The sequence below is a fragment of the Mirounga angustirostris genome, unplaced genomic scaffold (genome assembly GCF_029215605.1).
Source record: "Mirounga angustirostris isolate CCGP_5_RB_7025 unplaced genomic scaffold, mMirAng1.0.hap1 SCAF_3, whole genome shotgun sequence".
NCBI classification, from domain to species: domain Eukaryota; kingdom Metazoa; phylum Chordata; class Mammalia; order Carnivora; family Phocidae; genus Mirounga; species Mirounga angustirostris.
In genome coordinates this window covers 79,685,391-79,706,283 of record NW_026991711.1, presented here as the reverse complement: position 1 = coordinate 79,706,283, position 20,893 = coordinate 79,685,391, and the positions used below count along the sequence as shown (strand labels likewise).

The following is a 20,893-nucleotide window of genomic DNA, read 5'->3' as shown; positions in this document are numbered from 1 at the left end:
ATTCAAAATCAATAGTTCTAGGGAGGGGCCTGAGGTTCTACATTTCTAACTCTTGCAAGATGGTGAAAGCTTTGAGGCCCCAGAGTACTGAATTATCCTATCACTATCTTCAAAAACAGCTTTTGTAGGGGGGCCTGGGTGGGTCAGTTGGGTTGAGCGTCCAACTCTTGATTTCGCCTCAGGTCGTGATCTCATGGGTGGTAGGATCCAGCCCCAGGTCAGGTTTCGAGCTCAGCGGGGAGTTTGCTTAAAGGTTCTGTCTCTCTTCCCCTCCCCGCAGTCAGGCACTTGCTCTCTAAAATAAATAAATAAATCTTAAAAAAGAATAGCTTTTGTCATTAGCAAGAGGTCTATTGCCGCCTCCACCTATCACAGCCCCAAAGGCCTCTCACAGTATTAACACTGACAACTATATTTTCATTTCTAAATTCCTACCTACTGCTTCTATTTTTCTGTCCTATTTCAAGATACCTTTATTTCTTAAAAAAGATTTTATTTATTTTTGCGAGAGAGCAAGTGCATGCACGAGTTGGGGGGCGGGGCAGATGGAGAAGCAGACTCCCTGCTAAGCAGGGAGCCCCATGCAGGACTTGATCTCAGGACCCTGGGACCATAACCTGAGCCAAAGGCAGACACTTAACCTATTGAGCCACCCAGGCGCCCAAGACACCTCTATCTTACAAGCAAAAATAAAACAGAATAAGAAAAGCAATTCTTTCATTCCACAGGATGACATGCTGACAAATATGGAATATATCATAATTAGTTTTTCATCACTTAGTGCTCAGAAGTTTCATTACCGCTCAGTTTTCCTACTTCTGAACCATTTCAAAGAAAACAAAAATTACATATTCATCTATAGAACAAACATAGGTTGTATTCTGGGACCACTTTTTTTACGTATCATCTAGATGCCACACTAGATTTAATAAATAACAGAAACAAAAAATAGCAACAATTATAAGATTTGTCATTACCATTAATATGGGAGAAATAAGGACGCCTGGGGGACTCAGTCGGTTAAGCGACTGCCTTCGGCTCGTGTCATTATCTTGGCGTCCGGAGATGGAGTCCCGCATCAGGCTCCCTGCTCAGCAGGGAGTCTGCTTCTCCCTCTGACTCTCCCCCCTCTCATGCTCACTCTCTCTCCCCCTCCCATTCTCTCTCTCAAATAAATAAAATCTAAAAGAAAAAAAGATTCTCTCTCTCCCTCTACCCCGGCCCCCCCATTTGCACGTGTTCTCTCTCTAAAAATAAATAAATAAAATCTTTAAAAAAATATGGGAGAAATAAAAACCCTGAACAAAAATACTGGGCTTTTAAATTTTGTGGACTTATCCATAAAAGTAGCATGTTTATATAATTATGGAATGTGAGACATCAACTATATGCTTAGGACAATAATTAGATTCTGAAATTTCTTTTTTTTTAAAGATTTTATTTATTTATTTTTTAAAGGTTTTATTTATTTATTTGACAGAGAGAGAGACAGCAAGAGAGGGAACACAAGCAGGGGAGTGGGAGAGGGAGAAGCAGACTTCCTGCGGAGCAGGGAGCCCAATGCCGGACTCGAACCCAGAATCAGGACCTGAGCCTCAGGACCTGAGCCGAAGGCAGACGCTTAACAACTGAGCCACCAGGCGCCCCTCAAGATTTTATTTTTAAATATCTACACCTAACATGGGGTTCAAACTCACAACCCTGAGATGAAGAGTCTCATCTCTTCCAACTAAGCCAGCCAGGTGCCCCAAGATTCTGAAATTTCTTTTTCACGTTAGCTTTGGTGCATACATAAATAAAACAAATGTTTCCTTTGTTAACAGCACAACTGTTTTATTTCTCAACCGACTGAGCCACCCAGGCACGCTGCTCAATTAAATTTTTTACAATGAATATTTGCATGACCACCACCCCCACATAAACAAACAGAAAAAGTCCAATATCCCAGAAGCCTTGTCTTTTCTCAATCGATAATTTCCTTCCTTTCCTGTAAGCCATCCCTATTCTGACTTCAAAGATTAGTTTTCTCTTATTTTGAAATTCACATACATAAAATCATACAGTATGTACAATTTTGTGGCTGATTTCTTTAACTCAACATCTTGTCTGTAAGGTTCATTCACATCACATGCAGTAGTATTCCACTGTGTGGCTAGAATTATCCATCCTACTGTTGATGGACATTTGAATTGTTATAAATTTGGACTATGATTTGTGTACATGTCTTTTAATGGTTTCTTAAGGTATTTATCCTGCATGGGATTTGTAAATGTTCTTGAATTTGTAGGTTCATGTTTTTTCTCCATTTTAGAAAATTCTCAATTGCACCTCTTCTGTCTCATTTCTTTCCTCCTCCTGCTGGGACATTAAATACATGTCCTTTTTGTCAATTGTCATAGGTATCTTACATTCTTTTCTGGTTTTCTACCCTGTTACTCTCTATGATTCAATCTGGATTTTTCTTATTTCTTCCAGTTCACTTATATTCTTCGGCTATGCCCAACCTGCAGTTAAAAAATATAGTTCCTTAAAATCTGCATCTGATAATCCTATTATCTGGATCCCTTGTAGGTTCACTTCTATTGTCTGTTTTCCTCTTGATTTTCTGTGATATGGCCTCGTCTCCTCATGTTCGTGCTTGGTTTTCATTGTGTTTACATGAAAAACTGAAAGAAAGAAAAAAAAAAAAAATCGAGGCTCTGGATGTCAGCATCCCAAGCCAGAGGTTGGAAGAGTTGTGTTTTGGGGGGGTTTGGTTTGTTTTTTCTACCAGTATCCCTCTTTGTGGACCCCTGTGAATCTGTTGAAAGTTCTTACAGCCTTTCTCTGCAGTTTTTTTTTCTAGAACTGCACACCCATAAGAGAAAAGCAGCTTCAAATAACAGATTACTTCTCTGAAGCTCCTTCTCTTAGATCTTAGGACCTTCATTTTCCCACTATATTTATAGCTCTGTGATGCTTTCAATGCATATTTTATATATTTTGCCCCTCCTCCCCAATTACTTTTTGCAAGAGGGATTGGAATTACCTAGTCTTTTATTATCAGAAATAGAATGTCTTAGAATCAGAATAGCCAGAAATGACTGTAATGAAATAAAAATAAAACAGACTCAAGAGCGATTTCTACATAAAGGTATTTTTTCTGTGATGAGTTTTTTGCTGTTTATATGAAGATTTGTGATGAGTAGAAAGACCTTTTGTTGAAAAAGTCAACACTAAACATTAATGAAAGGATTAAATGACTCAAAGGTCCATTCTAATGGACATAATCCTGTTTTTATAGGACAAAATGCAGTTTTATGTGTATTTTATGCAGAGCCATAATTCTGTATTATGAAATTTAAACCTATACGCCCTAGATTTATTTGTAACTCAACTCCAGAAATCTTCATCTTGCTCTTTTTTCTTTTTTCTGTTTTGGAAATCCTTCTACTTATAGAAGTAGAAAGCACATAGAAACTAAAGTAAGGTACGCCTGGGTGGCTCAGTCGGTTAAACATCTGCCTTTGGCTCAGGTCATGATCTCAGGGTCTTGGGATCGAGTCCCACATCGGGCTCTCTGCTCAGCGGGGCACCTGCTTCTCCCCCTGCTTGCTCTCTATCTCTCTGACAAATAAATAAAAAAATCTTAGAAACTAAAGTAAGACACTCTAGGTAACAAAATAATAATAATAATAAAATTGGTGCCATCTTCTTCTATAAGTCTGATAGAATTTAGTTAGTTTTACTAATGCAAAAAGAAGCAAAAACAAAACCTAGGGCCAATACTAAAATTAAGACAACTTTTACTATGCTACATTGAAGTTAGAGAAAAATAGCAACAATGACAGACTGTCCTTTTGACAGTTGACTTAACATTTAAGAAAGCTTCAACGTATCTTCAGCATCACTTTTCACCTGACAACTTGGTAAACATTCTTTTTAGAATTCCATACTAATTGTTATTATTATTTAAAGGTATAGTTCTGTAACTTTTGTCCCCAAAGATAGAATTTTAGGGAACTCAGAAATGTTGTAAATTCATACATACTTCATAAATAACAGAAATTTGTTGCCATGTATCAAACAAAATAGTTTAAACGTAGGTAGTCAAGAATGCCTCCATTTAGATGAATGAGTGTCAAGTGAGATATTTTGTGCTTTTTCTCTTTGTTATAGTTTAAAATGACTGATACTTCACATTATGAGAAAATATAGAAATGTAAAATACACTTATGAATTAATGAGATAAAGAGTCGACAAGGCAAGAATAATTGAAACTACTTCCAAATAACATTTGCAAGTTTCAGTTATGCACACAATTTGAGTGAAATGATAGTATAGCATCTAACTACAGTATGCTTTTTTACAGTATCAGTCTAGGTTATGCTTTTATTATTTTTTTTTAAGTAGGCTCCATACCCAGCATGGAGCCCAATGCAGGGTTTGAACTCATGACCCTGAGATTAAGACCTGAGCTGAGATCAACAGTCAGATGCCCGGTGGCGCTTGGGTGGCTCAGTCATTAAGCGTCTGCCTTTGGCTCAGGTCATGGTCCCAGGGTCCTGGGATCGAGCCCCACATCGGGCTCCCCGCTCCGCAGGAGGCCTGCTTCTCCCTCTGCTGCTCCCCCTGCTTGTGTTCCCTCTCTCCTTGTCTCTCTGTCAAATAAATAAATAAAATCTTAAAAAAAAAAAAAAAAAAAAGTCAGATGCCCAAGAGACTGACCCACCCCGGTGCCCCCCCTATGCTATGCTTTACATTGAAAAGCATCTTTGGGGTGCCTGGGTGGCTCAGTCTGTTAAGTGTCTGCCTTCGGCTCAGCTTCATGATCCCAGGGTTCTGGGATCAAGCCCCACATTGGGCTCTCTGCTTGGTGAGAGCTTGCTTGTCCCTCTCCCTCCCACTCCCCTGCTTGTACTGTCAAATAAATAAAATCTTAAAAAAAAAAAAGAAGAAGAAGAAAAGCATCTTACTTATACACATTTGCCAATAAATATACAACTTCATCAATTTATTCCAGAAGGTGAAAAATGGTCAAAGCAAACATTAAAGAAATACAAGGCAAGGTTTCTGGTTTTAACTAAAGAGTTTATGTGTACATAAGATGGAATTCATGCTTACACAAACAGACATCTAAAATTTAAGAAAGAATTGTGAAACAAAATATAGGTAAGAGAGTAAAAGAAATAAACAGATCCAAAGGACAATTTTCTTTTTCTTTCTCCTTTTTTTTTAAAAAAGATTTTATCTATTTGCCAGAGAGAGAGAAAGCGAGAGAACAGCAGGCAGAGGGAGAAGCAGGCTCCCCACTGAGCAAGGAGCCCGATGTGGGACTCAATCACAGGACCCTGGGATCATGACCAGAGCCAAAGGCTGACACTCAAAACTGACTGAGCCACCCAGGCGTCAAAAGGACAATTTTCAATGGACATTATTTCAAAGTCTTCAATACCTTCAATTGCTTTTAAGTTTACACATCCTTCATTATAAAGATCACAAGTTTTTATGACAGGATTTCTCAGATTTAATTCTTATTCAATAAATAAAAGATGTACACAGTAATAAACGGATGACAAACATGAACAAAAAGTTTGCAAATATATTTTTAAAAGTTCAGTGATGTGTAAATTAAATTAAGATGACACCACCTTTCAATGACCAGTTTAGCAAACATTAAATAACACTCCTATCCCCAAACTTGCAATATGGAAAAATTTATGCTGTAAGGAAAGTAATACCATTTTTTGGTGGGGGCAATTCTGCACAGATCATCAAAAGTTTTAAAAATATGTTGACACTTTGGGGTGTCTGGGTGGCTCAGTCGGTTTGGTCTCCCATTCTTGGTTTTGGCTCAGGTCATGATCTCGGGCTCATGGGATCAAGCCCCAAGTCCAGCTCTGCACTCAGCGCAGAGTCTGCTTGGGATTCTCTCCTCTCCCTTTCCCTCTTCCTCCTCACATATGCATGTACACGCATGCTCTCTCTAAAATAAATACATAAAATCTTAAAAAAATATATGTTGACACTTTTTTTTTAATATGTTGACATTTTGACCTAGCAATTCCACCTATAGAACCTTTTCTCAAGAAAATAAGAGAAGTGTGCCACCTTGCAGAACTATTCATGAAAAACCTCTTTACAATTGCAAAGACTAGCAACAACTTCAAATAACAAACTATTAAATGATTATATAAACACAAAAAAGATAATTATATTTGACAAGAGCTAATAATGATGAAATGTCAAATGTTGTCCTACCCTCACTCCAGGTCAAAAACAAGGCAAGGCTTTATACTTTTACCATTTCTATTCAACACTGTATTAGAAAAAGAAATAAACAGGGATCTGTGCGGCCAAACTATTTCTATGATAATACTAAGATTATTTGCATTTTTCACTGTGTTGGCATTTACAATAATGGTGCAAAAGCAGTGATGGGTAAAACTGCTGGCAGTAGAACCGAATCTTACTTCTTTACTATCACACAGTTGCAGAAAAGAAAAAAGTGTCACCTGCACTTATGGTTGTTATATCAACACCAACTGGTGAATACAATTCTGACACTAACCTGGAATTAGAATCAGACCCCACAGGTTTAAAAGGCATAATGCCCAACAAGACTGCCAGTCACTTCAGATGCCACCCATACTTCTGGCCAACTAGCTATAAATCTGGGAGGTTCCTAAGGCCCCCTTCAGGTTTAATAATTTGCTAGAATGACTCACAGAACTTAGGAGAGCTCTATACTTACAATCACAGTTTTAATATTAAGGATCCAAATCTGGACCGACCAAATGAAGAGACAAAGAATGGTAAGGTCTAGAAGGCCCCAAATGCAGAGCTTCTGTGCCTCCTTTTTATGGAATCAGGTAGCGATACCTACCTGGCATATTGATGAGTACACCAACCAGGAGGCTGCATTGAGCTTTGGTGTCTAGAGTTTTTATTGGCGCCTCACTGCATGTGACTGAACTCAATCTCCAGCCTCCCTCTCCTCCCTTGAGGTTGGGCTGGTTAAAACCTCCAACACTCTATACTCACATGGTTGGTCTTTCTGGTGACCCTCCCTCAGCCTCGGTCATCTCATCTAAGTCTTAGCCCAAATTCAAGTGTGATCCAAAGGGCTCATAAATAGAAAACACAATCCCAATACTTGGGAAATTCCAAGGATTTAGTCTTTCTCCTAAGAACTAAGGACAAAGACCAGTAAAATGATGTATTATATAATAGATGTCCATGATGAAATAGTAAATATTATTATTAATCTTACTAAATTTAAGCTTTTGAATACATCTTAATATTCTGTGTGATAAACAGAGAAACATGCATAAGCAGGGAAGCATACATAGACCACCTCTGTTTCATACCAAAGTACAATGGTTGTCTGAAGGAAAAGTGGAAAAGTGCTTGTAAAATAGTTACATTGCAAGATGAACTACGCTTTTTCATGAAATACCATTTTAAATACCATTTAATAACCATGTTAAAAAACACTGGTTATTGACATTTTCTTGAAAATAAATCAAGAAAAATTCACTTCAAGAAAAATGACAGTATTTGTTGCTGAGAAAATCTGAGCTTTCAAGTGAAAATTAGCATCTTTGAAAACTGTATCCACCACTGTCAGTTTGACAGCTTCCTAAAGTGTCAACATTTAAAATAAAGTGTCAACATCCAGAAGTTCAGTGAATCGGTATTTTCCAAATCTATGTATTTTTTAACTGACTAAAGCACAATGTTACCAAATCATACAAAGGTAAAGACTCATTCACAGATCAATGAATCTTAATGTAATAAAGTATGAAAACTTCACTAGTTGGTTTCAGATTCCACAGTATTAAGAAACTTTAAGAAACTGCCACTTATCAAGTTTTGGTGCTGTGTCAAAAACCCCACAACTATCCATAATTACCTAAAATAGTGCTCTCTTCTACAACCAAATGTCTATGTGAGGGCAGATTTTCATTTTATACTTAAAACAAGATATAGCAACAGATTCAATGTAGAAATAGATACGAGAAGATACCATATACCTTGCTGTCTTCTATTATGTCAAACTTTAAAGAGATTTGCAGAAATATAAAACAATGCTGTTCACTAAATTCTGAAAGTAATTTTCATTAAAAATGGTATTTTGTCATATAATACATAATTATTGTTAAATACATACTTAAAAAAAACTTAAGCTTTAATTTCTTTTTTTTTGTTTTTTTAAAGATTTATTTGACAGAGATAGCGACAGCAGGAACACAAGCAGGGGGAGTGGGAGAGGGAGAAGCAGGCTTCCCGCTGAGCAGGGAGCCCGAGGAGGGGCTCGATCCCAGGACCCTGGGATCATGACCTGAGCCCAAGGCAGACGCTTAATGACTAAGCCACCCAGGTGCCCCAAGCTTTAATTTCTAACATGATAATTAATCGATATAAATTTAAAAACTTTGGGGGTCCTCAAATATTTTTAAGAGTGAAACAGCCTAAAATGCTTGAGAACTGTCCTACGGAAATAATAAACAATGTAAACAAAGAAATTTAGAGTTTCAACAGTAAAAAATGGGGAACCATAGGAGCACGGAGGTGGCTCAGTTGGTTAAGCATCTGCCTTTGGCTCAGGTCATGATCTCAGGATCCTGGGATTGAGCCCCCATCAGGCTCCCTGCTCAGAGGGGAGTCTGCTTCTCCCTTTCCCTCTGCTCCCCTCCCTCGCTTGTGCTCACTCTCAAATGAATAAATAAAATCTTCAAAAAAAAAAAAAAAAAGAAAACCATACAAATGCTAAAAAAAAAAAAAAAAAAAAGTAGAGGAAAGAGTATCTCAGAAAAAAAATATTTTATAGGCACAGAAACTTCTATTTTTTTAAAGATTTATTTTTCTATTTTAGAGAGAGAGAGAGCTCATGTGTGAGCATGAGTGGGAGGGGCAGAGGAAGAGAGAATTCCAAGCGACTCTGAGCTGACTGTGGATCCTGAGGCAGGGCTCGATCTAACAGCCCTGAGGATCACCACCTGAGCTGGCCCTGAGATCATGGCCTGGGAATAAACTAAGAGTCCGACGCCTAAACAACTGTGCCACCCAGGTGTCCCACAGAAACTTCTATTTCTCAAATGACATATTAAAATTTAGATTAAGTAAACCAATAGAACACAAAACTATATATACTATGCTCTGAATTATATATATATATATATATATATTTTTAAAGATTTTATTTATTTATTTGACAGAGAAAGAGAGATAGCAAGGGCAGGAACACAAGCAGGGGGAGTGGGGGAGGGAGAAGCAGGCTTCCTGTGGAGCAGGGACCCCAATGCAGGGCTCGATCCCAGGACACCAGGATCATGACCTGAGCCAAAGGCAGATGCTTAACGACTGAGCCGCCCAGGTGCCCCTGAATTATATTTTTTAAAATCACAGAGGCAAAAACTGAATTCAAGCAAAGAAACCAAAATTTTAACAGTAGTCCCTGCTAGTTAGTGGGATATGGTGACAAATATTTTCTTATTTCTAACCATGATTTCTTACAAGTGTTCTGTAATAATCAGGCAGTATTCTCATAACCAGAGAAAAAGATTAATTTAAAAAAAGGAAAGAAAAAAAATTCTGGCATTCCATTAAAGCAGTAAATGAGGTTCTTAGCTTTAGTTACTTTTTAGACATTCCCAAAATTATTATTTGGTCAACAGCTTAAAAAGCACCAAAACGGCCAAAAAACAATACCAAAACAAATTTTAAAACTCTCAAACCCCCACACTAAATCATGATAAAGCTACCAAAAAGATATGCTAACTTTTCAATAGCTCTCATTATATTTTAATTTTAGCAGAACAAGACCATCCATGTAAGTTTTAAAAATATAGGGCTCTGACTTAAAGGCAAGAAAGTTTCCCAACTTTTAAAATAAAGCAACTAATAAAATGCTGATTTAAAAACAAAAATCAGAGACAAGAAGTCCAAAAATAAATACCTCACATGAAAAACTGAAATTTCAAGTTGTCTAATTACAAATTAAATAAAATTCAATTATTACATATTATTTTATTTCTTCAATTCACTGTCCATTTTTTTATTCTATGATTTTTACATTAAAATAAAGATACTAGTTAACATGGTGGTCGTAGTGAAGTACGGAGGTTTTCAATTAAAACACTTCAGATGTATAGCACATTGGGTAAAATAGATTTAATGTCTGAAAAATCAGGGACCAAGCAGACTGCAAGTAAAATATTCCATCTTAATATGGAAGTCAAGAGAAATAAAGTATTTCATATATAGAAAGTAAATAAAATCACTTACTGCTTACCGGGACTATGATGAGTTGCATATCCTCCATTCTGAAATTCAACTCCTGCCACATTCATTCTACCAGGATTAAAAGGTCCTACTGCAGTCTTGGTCTGTGAAGTCAAAGATGGGGTGTATGTTTGTATATTAACACCAAAATTACTTGACTGAAGTCCTTTAGCGACATCTCCCAAGTTGGTATTCTATAGTGATGTAATACGTGTAATCATTAAGTTCATATCTCGCCCAGCATTCACAGAGCTTATACCTGTTTCTAAGGTTGTAACATTAGTAATAGGAATTTCAGAGTCAATTCTGTAGTGATAACATTATTACCCATTCCTGCATTTACCTTACTTCTTGAAAGACTGGAAGTGGAGAAATCCAAATCTTTGGTTCTAGTTTTAATTCCAGGAAGTCCCCATTCAATAAAATTGGAAGAATTTTTCTTTTCCCCTCCATTTGTTTCTATGTCCTCTTCATCATCGATAACAATTGTCTCACTTACATTTCCCTTCTCAGAAGCCAAATCTCTTGAGGAAGGAAGAATTATGGAATAATTTCCTTGTAGCCTTTCATTTCTTGATGAAGCAAATATAAAATTTCTTTGATCAGCTACTGCTGGAGTAGAAGTTGAAGGAGGTTGTATAGATTCAATAAATACAACATCATCATCATCTTCTTCCACCGATGAATATCTACATCTGTTATCTAAAGGACTAGTTGGGTTACCAAATGAATTTCCTATATCCATGAGACTAGCTGCTGCCACGGCTTTATGCTCTAATAAAACAGGAGTCTGTTCAGCCAAGTCTAATCCTCTCACTGAACATTTATCCATGCCAAAGAACCTGTAGGGGACAGAGAATAGTAAAAAAAAAAAAAAAAAAAAAAGTTCTAGTATGATTATTCAGTTTTATTGCAATGAAATAATGCAATGAAATGAAACTTTAATTTTCGTGATTTTTATCTAACTTTTAGGGAAAGAATTGTTACTCATTTTGTTTTTTCTCTCCCATTAACCACTTAATGCTTACTTCAGAATTTGATGGAAATTAATCATCCAATTTGTGGTAGTCCTTAAAAAACTTACTCATTTTAAAGTACTCAATTTAACCCGCTCATCCTTTACAATGAAAAACAAAACAAAACAAAACCAAGTCTTCCTTTGAAATAGGAAATAGTAATAAAATTAATTTTTTTTTTTTAAGTTTTTTTTTTATTTATTTGACAGAGACACAGCGAGAGAGGGAACACAAGCAGGGGGAGAGGGAGAAGCAGGCTTCCCGTGGAGTGGGGAGCCTGATGCGGGGCTCAATCCCAGGACCCCGGGATCATGACCTGAGCCGAAGAAGGCAGACGCTTAACGACTGAGCCACCCAGGCGCCCCAGTAATAAAATAATTCTATCGAATATCAATATGGGTCCAAATATAATTACTATACTATACTTTCATCTACCAAAATAACTACGATATCGTCTAATCCTTATTTTGCTAGTGTCTTTTGTCACTGATTTTCAAATTCTCTGCTTCCGACATAACTGTGATTAAATCTTTCTGAATCTTTTTGTCCAGAAATTGCCAGACATTATACTACAGGTGTTTTATGTAAAATTCTGAAAACAGCCCCATAATGCAGGTATAATTTAATCCACTTTACAATCAGGAAAGAGAAGCCAATTAAATTGTTCTGGGTAAGACTGAATAGGACTTAAACTCCAGACTCTAATTCTAGGCCCCAAATTCTTAGCATTCAGTTATATTCAACAATTACTTTTGTGAACCTACTGTACACTAGGATATGACGAAGGAAAGGATCCAGTAGAGAGACACAGTTGAGGAATCTGAAAAAGTAAATTTATTGGGGTGGCTGGGTGGCTCAGTGAGTTAAGCATCTGCCTTCAGCTTGGGTCATGATCCCAGGGTCCTGGGATTGAGCCCCATGTAGGCTCTGCTCAGTGGGAAGCCTGCTTCTCCTTCTCCCTCTGCCTGCCAGTCCCCCTCCCTGTCCTGTCAAATAAATAAAAATAAATAAATAATCTTAAAAAAAAGTAAATTAATTAATGAAGCAAGGCTCTTAAAAGTAGATGAAGGAAGATGAGGATATGTGCACAAGTGGTAATGAAATTGATCATGAGTAAAAAATCACCTCTATCTCAAAGGCAGGAGGGGAAAAGGTAAGTATAAATGGAATGTATATTAAGTATGTAAAAATGATAGATGAAAAGCTAAGTAAGTTTACATATGCTGGCCTCAATTTTCTTAGAAACTCAAGAGTGAAGAAGGTGGGAACCATATGGGTGTTGAATTATTAAGAAAACTCACTTCATATGGCAGTCATCATTCCATTTTAAACAACTCACACTGAAATATGCTATATAACATTTCTATTCTAAAATTTTCCCAACTAATTTTAATTGATAATGGTTATAACACCTATTCTTAATAGGTGTTATTTCATTCAAGTTAACGCTTATAAAAGTGAAGTATAAACTGCTCTTTTTCCTACTAGGAAACTAAGACTCAGATAAGTAATCTGCATAGCCTGCCCAAGTGTCCATTGCTGGGAAGGATAGAGTCAGAATTCAAATCCAAGAAATCTTTCTCTAGAAATGATTTCATAGTCACTGTATTATTGGCACTTAATGTATAAAACAATTTTTAGAAATTACTTTTTATTAAGATGAGTTTATTAAAATAAAATCAACATTCAATGTCCATTTCAAAGAAAAAGAAATAACAAATCTAAGGGACCACTTTAAAGATTTTATTTATTTGTCAGAGAGAGAGAGAGAGCACAAGCAGGGGGAGCGGCAGGCAGAGGGAGAAGCAGGCTCTCCACTGAGCAGGGAGCCCGATGTAGGACTCGTCCTGGGATCATGACCTGAGCTGAAGGCAGACGCTTAACCAACTGAGCCACCCAGGTGTCCCTCTAAGGGACCATCTTAAAAGGGTTATTAAAAAAACACAAAAATTGGGATCATGGTTACCACACATCCAATAAGCTTATTCTGTGGTTGATTTTCAAAGGAAAGAGGCAATAATTTAGCCTAAACAAGGTTAGGAAATATAAGAGCTGTTATACATGAACTCTCTTAGTCCTTTCTATATTTGAATAAATGACAAGAGAAAAGAACAATTTCTGGAAAAGAGCTATAATTGAGTCCAGTCTCCTTTGGTGGCTATTAGGACATATCTTAACCGTCTCAAAGAAAATAAGAGAAAGAGCATTCTTTATGCTCCACTAATTGCAGTCATCTATCTCTGAAAAAAGATTAAGTATTCACCTATTTTCAAGTCACAGATTATAAAAAAGTTAAACCACTACTAAAAGCCAATAATTTAAATTCTTATAATTTATATTTAATTAAATTTAACCAAACACTTTAATTTCAGGAACAGAAGATTACAGAAAAGTTTTGACTACTTCTACAATATTATCCAAAAACAGAGAAAAAGTTATGGTTTAGTGAATTAGTTGTGTAGCACTGAGCAAATTACTTCAATTTATTTTTAGTTTTCCAAACTACAAACTGTAGGGCTCAGGGTGGTGGCTCAGTCAGTTAAACGTCTGCCTTTGGCTCAGGTCATGATCCCAGGGTCCTGGGATCGAGTTCCACATAGGGCTCCCTGCTCAGTGGGGAGCCTGCTTCTCCCTCTGTCTGCCACTCCCCAGTTCCTGCTCTCTCTGACAAATAAGTAAATAAATCTTAAAAAAAAACCCAAACTATAAATTGTACATGAGGATAATACACGATTCCAAGGTCTTTTATTGAGATAACTGGACATGCAAGTCTCTAGTGTCTGTTTGGACCATATTAAAAAAAAGGAAAAAATGTTAAATCCCTCTCCTTTGAGAACGTATTCAGGCAGATACTTTGCCTACATCCTATGATTTCAACAAGTGTCTAATTAATCTTAAACATTTAGCTTATCTTGATCTCAGGGTCATGGGTTCAAGCCCCATACTGGGCTCCATGCTGGGTGTGGAGCCTACTTAAAAAAAAAAATTGTGGCAAAACATATATCCATAAAACTTGCCATTTTAACCGTTTTTAAGTGTACATTCATTATGTTTTTTGTTTTTTAAAAAAGATTTTATTTGAGAGAGAGCGAGTGAGCATGAGCAGGGGGTAGGGGCAGAAGGAGAGGGAGAAATAGACTCCCACTGAGCAGGGCTTGATCCTAGGAGGACCTGAGATCATGACCTCAGCCAAAGGCAGACATACAGACTGAGTCACCCAAGTGCCCCCAGAATGTGCTCTTTAAAGTTGTAAAAGCTTCTGGATAAATTCTTATTAAATAATTTAGTAGCCATTCAATATTCAGTTATGTTTACACATACCATTACATAGAATTTACATAGTAAAAAGAATCTGTTAGATTTTTTTGAAAAGATTACTTGAGAGTGCGGACGCATATACGCATGTACACGTGTGTATCACATGTGCTGCTGAGGGGCAGAGGGAGAGAGAGAATCTCAAGCAGACTCTCCGCAGAGTGCTGAGCCCAAGTGGCAGGGAGGGGGAGCTTGATCTCAAGACACTGAGATCATGACCTGAGCCCAAATCAAGAGTCAGACGCTCAACCAATGAGCCATCCAGACGCCCCAAGAACCTGTTATTAAAAAAAGTAGCTCAAATAGAAATGTTGAGATATTGGGCGCCTGGGTGGCTCAAATGGTTAAGCATCTGCCCTCGGCTCAGGTTGTGATCTCAGGGTCTTGGGATCGAGTCCCGAGTTTGGCTCCCTGCTCAGCGGGGAGCCTGCTTCTCCCTCTGCCTCTCTCTCCCATGAATAAATAAAATCTTAAAAAAAAAAAAAAAGAAAAGAAATGCTGAGATATTAATATGATAAGACTAGCACATGAGAAAGGTAAACTTGCTTTATGGACCTTCAAAAATTAAAATCACCAGGAAAGTATTTAAAAATAATTATTGAGGTACCTGGCTAGCTCAGTTGCTAGAACGTGTGACTTGATCTCGGGGTTGAGTTTGAGCCCCACGTTGGGCAGAGATTACTTAAAAATAAAATCTTAAGAAAAAAAAAAACACTAAAAAAAATTATTGTTTCAAAGGTTCATTTTTTGGCCACCTGTATATACATATATATATATTTTTTTAATCTATAAAAGATAATATAAATATAAAAAATAATCCAGATGTAGGTTACAAAAACTGCTGTTAATCACTAATTAGTCCTAAAACATGTCCTTTTGCATCTCTGCACACTTATACTGTCACAGACAGATCTTTCTTACTATAAAAATATTTATATATTGGGGCGCCTGGGTGGCTCAGATGGTTAAGCGTCTGCCTTCAGCTCAGGTCATGATCCCAGGGTCCTGGGATCGAGTCTCGCATCGGGCTCCCTGCTCCTTGGGAGCCTGCTCCTCCCTCTGACCCTCTCCCCTCTCATGCTGTTTCTCTCTCGCTTGCTCTCTAAAAAATAAAAAAATTAAAAAAAAAAACATATATTTACATAAAAATAATCTCAACTCAAAAGCCAACTTCATGTTTAGTGAGTATCTGCTACAAGCATTCCCATTTAAAATCAGAAATAAAATAAAGGTGTACCACAATTCCGGAGATATAAAAAATGTAACGAGATAGGAGAAAGACGACTCAAATGAACTCATGAACAACTAGCACAAATAGCAAGAGAATTACTGAAGTGCCCAAGTATAAAATTACTATCTAGAAATCAATACCTTGGTAGGGATTAAGTTGATAGATTGATCACACACAACTAACTTCACTTCCTTCTAAAACAGCCATAAACAAAGGTAAAGTTCCTACTCCCAAGGAAAGGAACAAGAAAGGAAGCAACAAAAAGAAACAAAGCAACAAAATTCTACAAGTTGAAGAGAGAATGGATGAGTAGTTAACTACCTCAGCTGATCTGAGATAAACCAACTCTAAAAGAGTGATGGAAAAAGCTGAGAGAAACATCCTGATTCATGCTGCAGAATCTTCAAAAAGGCTCAGAAACCAGCAGCTCCAGATATCCCTGGAATAGGGGAAAGGGGAGCTAAAATGAAGTTGTGAGATCCCAGATCCATTCCTTCCCTCCAGGTTGAAGATGACAGGTTTTTCCCTACCCTGGCATAAGTTCTAGACTTTTTTTCTTTGAATAGAACATAAGACTTTTCTCTGGGGTTCACCAAGCATGAGTAAATGGTTCAGTATCATGCATGTGATTCCCACAGAGCTGGCATCTAGATCTCTATCTTCTAGGCATGCGACTCTTCCCTGGAAGACTTTTCTCAGAAACACTCTTCTCTGTGGAATTAGGAACAAGCAAAAAAGGAAAGACCTAAAGATAATGACTCAAGAGATTACCCATCAACTGGTGAAAAGAATCATCCTACAGTGAAGCTCACAAATTGAAAGCCCCACACATTTTTCTAATCTGCTTTGTACTTCCAAATTCTTAATCACAAGTAGACCAGTCAAGAATTACTAAGTAGCTGAGGATAGCTTCTAATAAGAATAGTTAAAAGAAAAAAAGAAAAAAGAGAAGTAGATAATGCAGCAAAAACAAAAATAAAACGAAAAACCACAAAATTATTAGTACTCTAGACGGGTGATGAGTAAAAGATCATAAAAATGTCTAGGTCAAGAGTAGCATGCTCTACCCAATGAGCCAGCCAGGCACCCCAAGATAGCAGAAATTTGAACACCATTCTGGCTGGCACTAAAACCTAGTTTTTTGTACTACATCATGCTGCAAATACCTCAGAATACTCCAAGAAAAATGGTTTTTCTAAGTGATAATAACTGAGTGACTTGTTACCATGCCAATCTTAGTCCTCACTAGTTCCCTTTCTCTATGAATGCCCAACATAGCTCTAGAACCATACCTACATCCCATCATCTCACAAAACTCCATAGAATGTGAAATATCATCACTTCAGGGATCCTACGAAAATTACCTAATTGAAACAATATCCATTCCTAAAAGCTAGACATAGCAATCTACATCGTGACACCATAGTGTCCTAGATCTAACTAACTAAAAAGTTGTACCGTGAAGAATAACAGAGTTAAGTGCAAATTCAAGTTTGGTAAGGAACAACAAGGCCAAAGGGAAGGCAGGAATACTACAATGTGAGTTATTCTAACGTCAAGTTTCTTTACAATAACCAACTGTAAACTGTTGGACCAGCTTTAAAGGATAAAATAGGCAGGATCCAACACTGTACTGAATCCCAGGTAACAGATGTAGAATCAATGATTTTTTTTTCCAAATCACCATCTTCAGATTCCCAATAAAATTATTATTTAGGCAAGGATTGGTGTTAAGAAACCATTAACTGAATAGCTGACAAAAAACTGGGCATTTTACTGTACCAAAATGAAACATCACATAGATTACTTTCTGGTACAAGGAAAAGATACATTAACTTCATAATGGAGAGATCAGGCTGTCACTACCAATTCAGTGGTCAATCTTAGAACCACATTAGTGCAACTACATTATGTATCTCCTGATGTGATGCTATCAGGAAGACTATCAGGGTACTTAAACATAAATCTTCCTCAAATATAAGACAAACACAAAAGGGTGCTTGGGTGGCTCAGTTGGTTGAGCCGCTGCCTTCAGCTCAGGTCATGATCCCGGGGTCCTGGGATGGAGTCCCACATCAGGCTCCCCTTGCTGGGCGGGAAGCCTGCTTATCCTTCTGCCTCTGCCTGCCACTCCCCCTGCTTGTGTGCTCTCTGTCAAATAAATAAATAAAATCTTAAAAAAAAAAAAAAGACAAACACAAAAAATACTCTGTCAATCTTAACACAACAGAAGATTCAGTACATTTTTCTTTAAAACAACAGCAAAGAAAAAAACATTTTTATCCATTGGGAAAGAACAAAAAAAGTTAAATTCAAATTATTAAAAATGAAACTAACTTTAAGTCCTATTTGGAACTCTAGAAAATGCTAGTGGTGTAATTATCAGCATGCATTACCAGTGCTTTCCCAGGGATTACCCTGGTTTGACTCTGAGGACAGGGTCCACCTAAGCAATTAGCTCTTTGCCTTCAAGATAACAAAGATAAACCGCCTAACTGCAGCACTAAGTGTATTAAATAAAAAAGCAGGGCTCAATTACTCACAAGGGGTATGTTTTCTTAATTTCTGGCAACGTTTCACCAGACTGGTCTGAAGATAATTCCTGATCCTAGAACGACAGGAGAGAGAGATGAGAAATTAGTTACAGCCAATTTGGAGACAGCACCAACTCCTAACCACCAGAGGGAGAAAGTAAAGAGTAAGAAGTCAAGGAGTTTCCGTGCTCTTCCACCCTCCCCCACCCCCAGTGCGGTGGGGAAACGAGGTGAGTAAACAAATCCAAAAGAGTACAGGGACCTCAACGACTAGACAAAGCTAAATCTCGTTCTTCAAACTACAGAATGGAAGGCAGAGGGCAACAAGGTTGACCTAGGGAAGGGGCAGGCGGGGTGGTTGGAGGGCAAATGTTACCTCGACACCAGCAAGGGAGCTGTATTCCCTCCTAAATTTGCCCACCCAGCGTCATCCCTGTCACTCCCGGCACCAATTCAGAGATAAGGGAAAGCTCAAGTCACCGCCGGGCTGCTATCTCCTACATTTGTCCCAAGCAGTTGCTATGACTCCGAGACTTCCCCGCTCCCTGTCCGCCATTAGAAACTTGCCCAAATTAGACATGAGTACGCGAAATAACCCGAAAGGGAAGAGCGACGGAGGGAACCGAGTGGGGGAAGAGGCAGCACCCTCGCCCCGAAGAACTTGGGGACCTCAGGCTACCGCAGGGACGGTGGGAGCGCAGCCCCGAGAGCGCGAGAACGAACTGAGGCACCCCTCCCCCACCTTCCCACCACCACCCCGCCCCCCGCCCCCGCAAGAAAGGAAGGAAAAATACCCCGCGACCTCCCACCCTCCCGGCCCGGGCGGCCCCCGCTCCCCGAGCGACCCCCCGCCTCTGGCGTCCGCCTCACCCAGCCCTCCCGGCCTCGCCCTCACTCTCGCAGCCCTTCGGGCCGCACGCGAAGACGCCTGTGACATAAGCGGAGCCCGGAGCAGCCACCGAGGCCCCGACGCGGTAGCGGCGACCGCGGCCGTGCCGCGGGGTATTAATCCCGGGTCGGTGGGAGGCTCCGGAGGCTGCCCTCACCGCCTCCGCCTCCCGAGGCTGCGCTGCTCCCAGCCACCCCCACTATCGGCGGACCTGGACTGGAAAGACAGCGGGGATAAGCCTCACCCGGTTCTGGCTGCGGCTCCGCGGAACGAACCTCCCCTCCCCCGGCCCACCCCCCTTCGGCAACACGCACAACTCCACTCGGTCCAGTCCCGGGTTTAGCGCTGGTGAGGAGGAGGAGGCGGAGGAGGCGGCGGCGCGTCCGAGCCCGGGAAGGCCCCGCCCGCCGCACCCTCATTGGCTGGCGGGGAGGGCGGGCCGGGGCGCTTCGGGCACGTCCATTGGCTCCATCTGCCTTCCTTCAGGACCCCCCTGGAGGGGGTGGTCCGGAGGGCTGTCCATCAGGCGCAGACCACACCCCCCGGCGTTGCCGTTCCACTCCCCCCTCCGCCAGCGCTCGGCCCTCGGCCGCGTCCCCTCCCCTCCTTACCCCCGCCTCCCACCCCGCCCCCACCCCCGGGTCCGTCAGGGTCAGGCGGCCCGAGTTTCGCTGTCCGCTGCACCGGCCGCCGGCTCGGTGCCTGGGGGCCCGGGGGGGGGGCCCTCCAGGGCCCGATACAGCCCGAGAGACTGAGGCCGTGGCCGCCTGCCCTAGCTCGGGCCTGGGCGCCCAGGCCCCTGGAGCCGCTCCCAATGACCCTGCCCGAGGAGAGACGGGGCCTCGATGTCCCCAACGCCCTCCCTGTCCAGTTCCTGAAGCCCCCCATGAGGGGCGAGCCCGGGCAGGGGCTGGAGCGAGGCAAAGTGGGAGGTCGGGGCAGCGCGTGAAGTGGGTTCCCGAATGTGCTGAGGGGAGTGGGAACACTTCCACCCTCGCCTCACCCCCGTGGGGAATTGTCCCCCCACCTCCCGTCATGGCTGCAGGAGGAGACGACGTCCTCCATTTTGTCGGGACTGCTGTGGGAACTTGGGACCAATTCAAAACCAAACCCCGTGGGGCAGGGAAACTTGGCCCCGCGAAGCCCCAACTGGGCTCCGCCATTCGGCCGAGGGGACAGCCCCTGATTCCAGCGTCTGCGCCTGAGGGGCCCTTGGGGGACGGGCGCCACGGTGGAGAGACCCAGACGCCGCTCCCCGCCTCCATCAACCAAGATGGAGGAAGCTGCGGGCTCCCCTGGAGCTGGGCTCCCGCCTGTTGGAGGGGCTGGAGCCTCCCCTCGGTGTGTCCTTCGGCGCTGCCGTCGTCCTCCTCCGCAGCCTCTTTCCCTTGCCCTCCCCCAGCCTCTAACCCAGCCTCTCCACTGCCTTCCACCATCTCCTGGTCCTCAACGGTTGATGGAGACTCCACTCCACAGTCTGCTCAATCGCTTCGCCCAACCAGGGCCGGCCCGGGTGCGGGGAGCCGAGCGAAGGTGTGGAGTGTTGCGGCGCGCCCCGGGGCGGGCGTGCCCGGGGAAGCCACATCGACGATGGGGCTTCTCTTTTGTTCATCGTCTACACCTACGTCTTCGGCGCACGTCA

The 20,893-nt window shown here is 40.7% G+C and overlaps 1 protein-coding gene across 10 annotated transcripts in view; it reads right to left on the bottom strand.

The window, feature by feature from the left end:
* The window catches only part of ZMYM5 (zinc finger MYM-type containing 5), a 36,969-nt gene extending 16,284 nt beyond the window's left edge, over positions 1-20,685 (bottom strand). Inside the window, exons 1-5 of one of the 10 annotated variants that reach the window (XM_045869133.3) lie at positions 19,258-19,396; positions 18,372-18,436; positions 10,610-11,108; positions 10,277-10,370; positions 1,237-2,666 (exon numbers count right to left, since the gene is read on the bottom strand). In XM_045869133.3, coding sequence (XP_045725089.1) covers positions 2,494-2,666; positions 10,277-10,370; positions 10,610-11,108; positions 18,372-18,436; positions 19,258-19,299 — 873 coding nt within the window. In that variant the 5' untranslated portion in view covers positions 19,300-19,396 and the 3' untranslated portion in view covers positions 1,237-2,493. The other 9 variants (XM_064586319.1, XM_064586320.1, XM_064586318.1 and 6 more) reach the window with 9 other exon arrangements.
* Between the last annotated feature and the right edge of the window lie 208 nt (positions 20,686-20,893).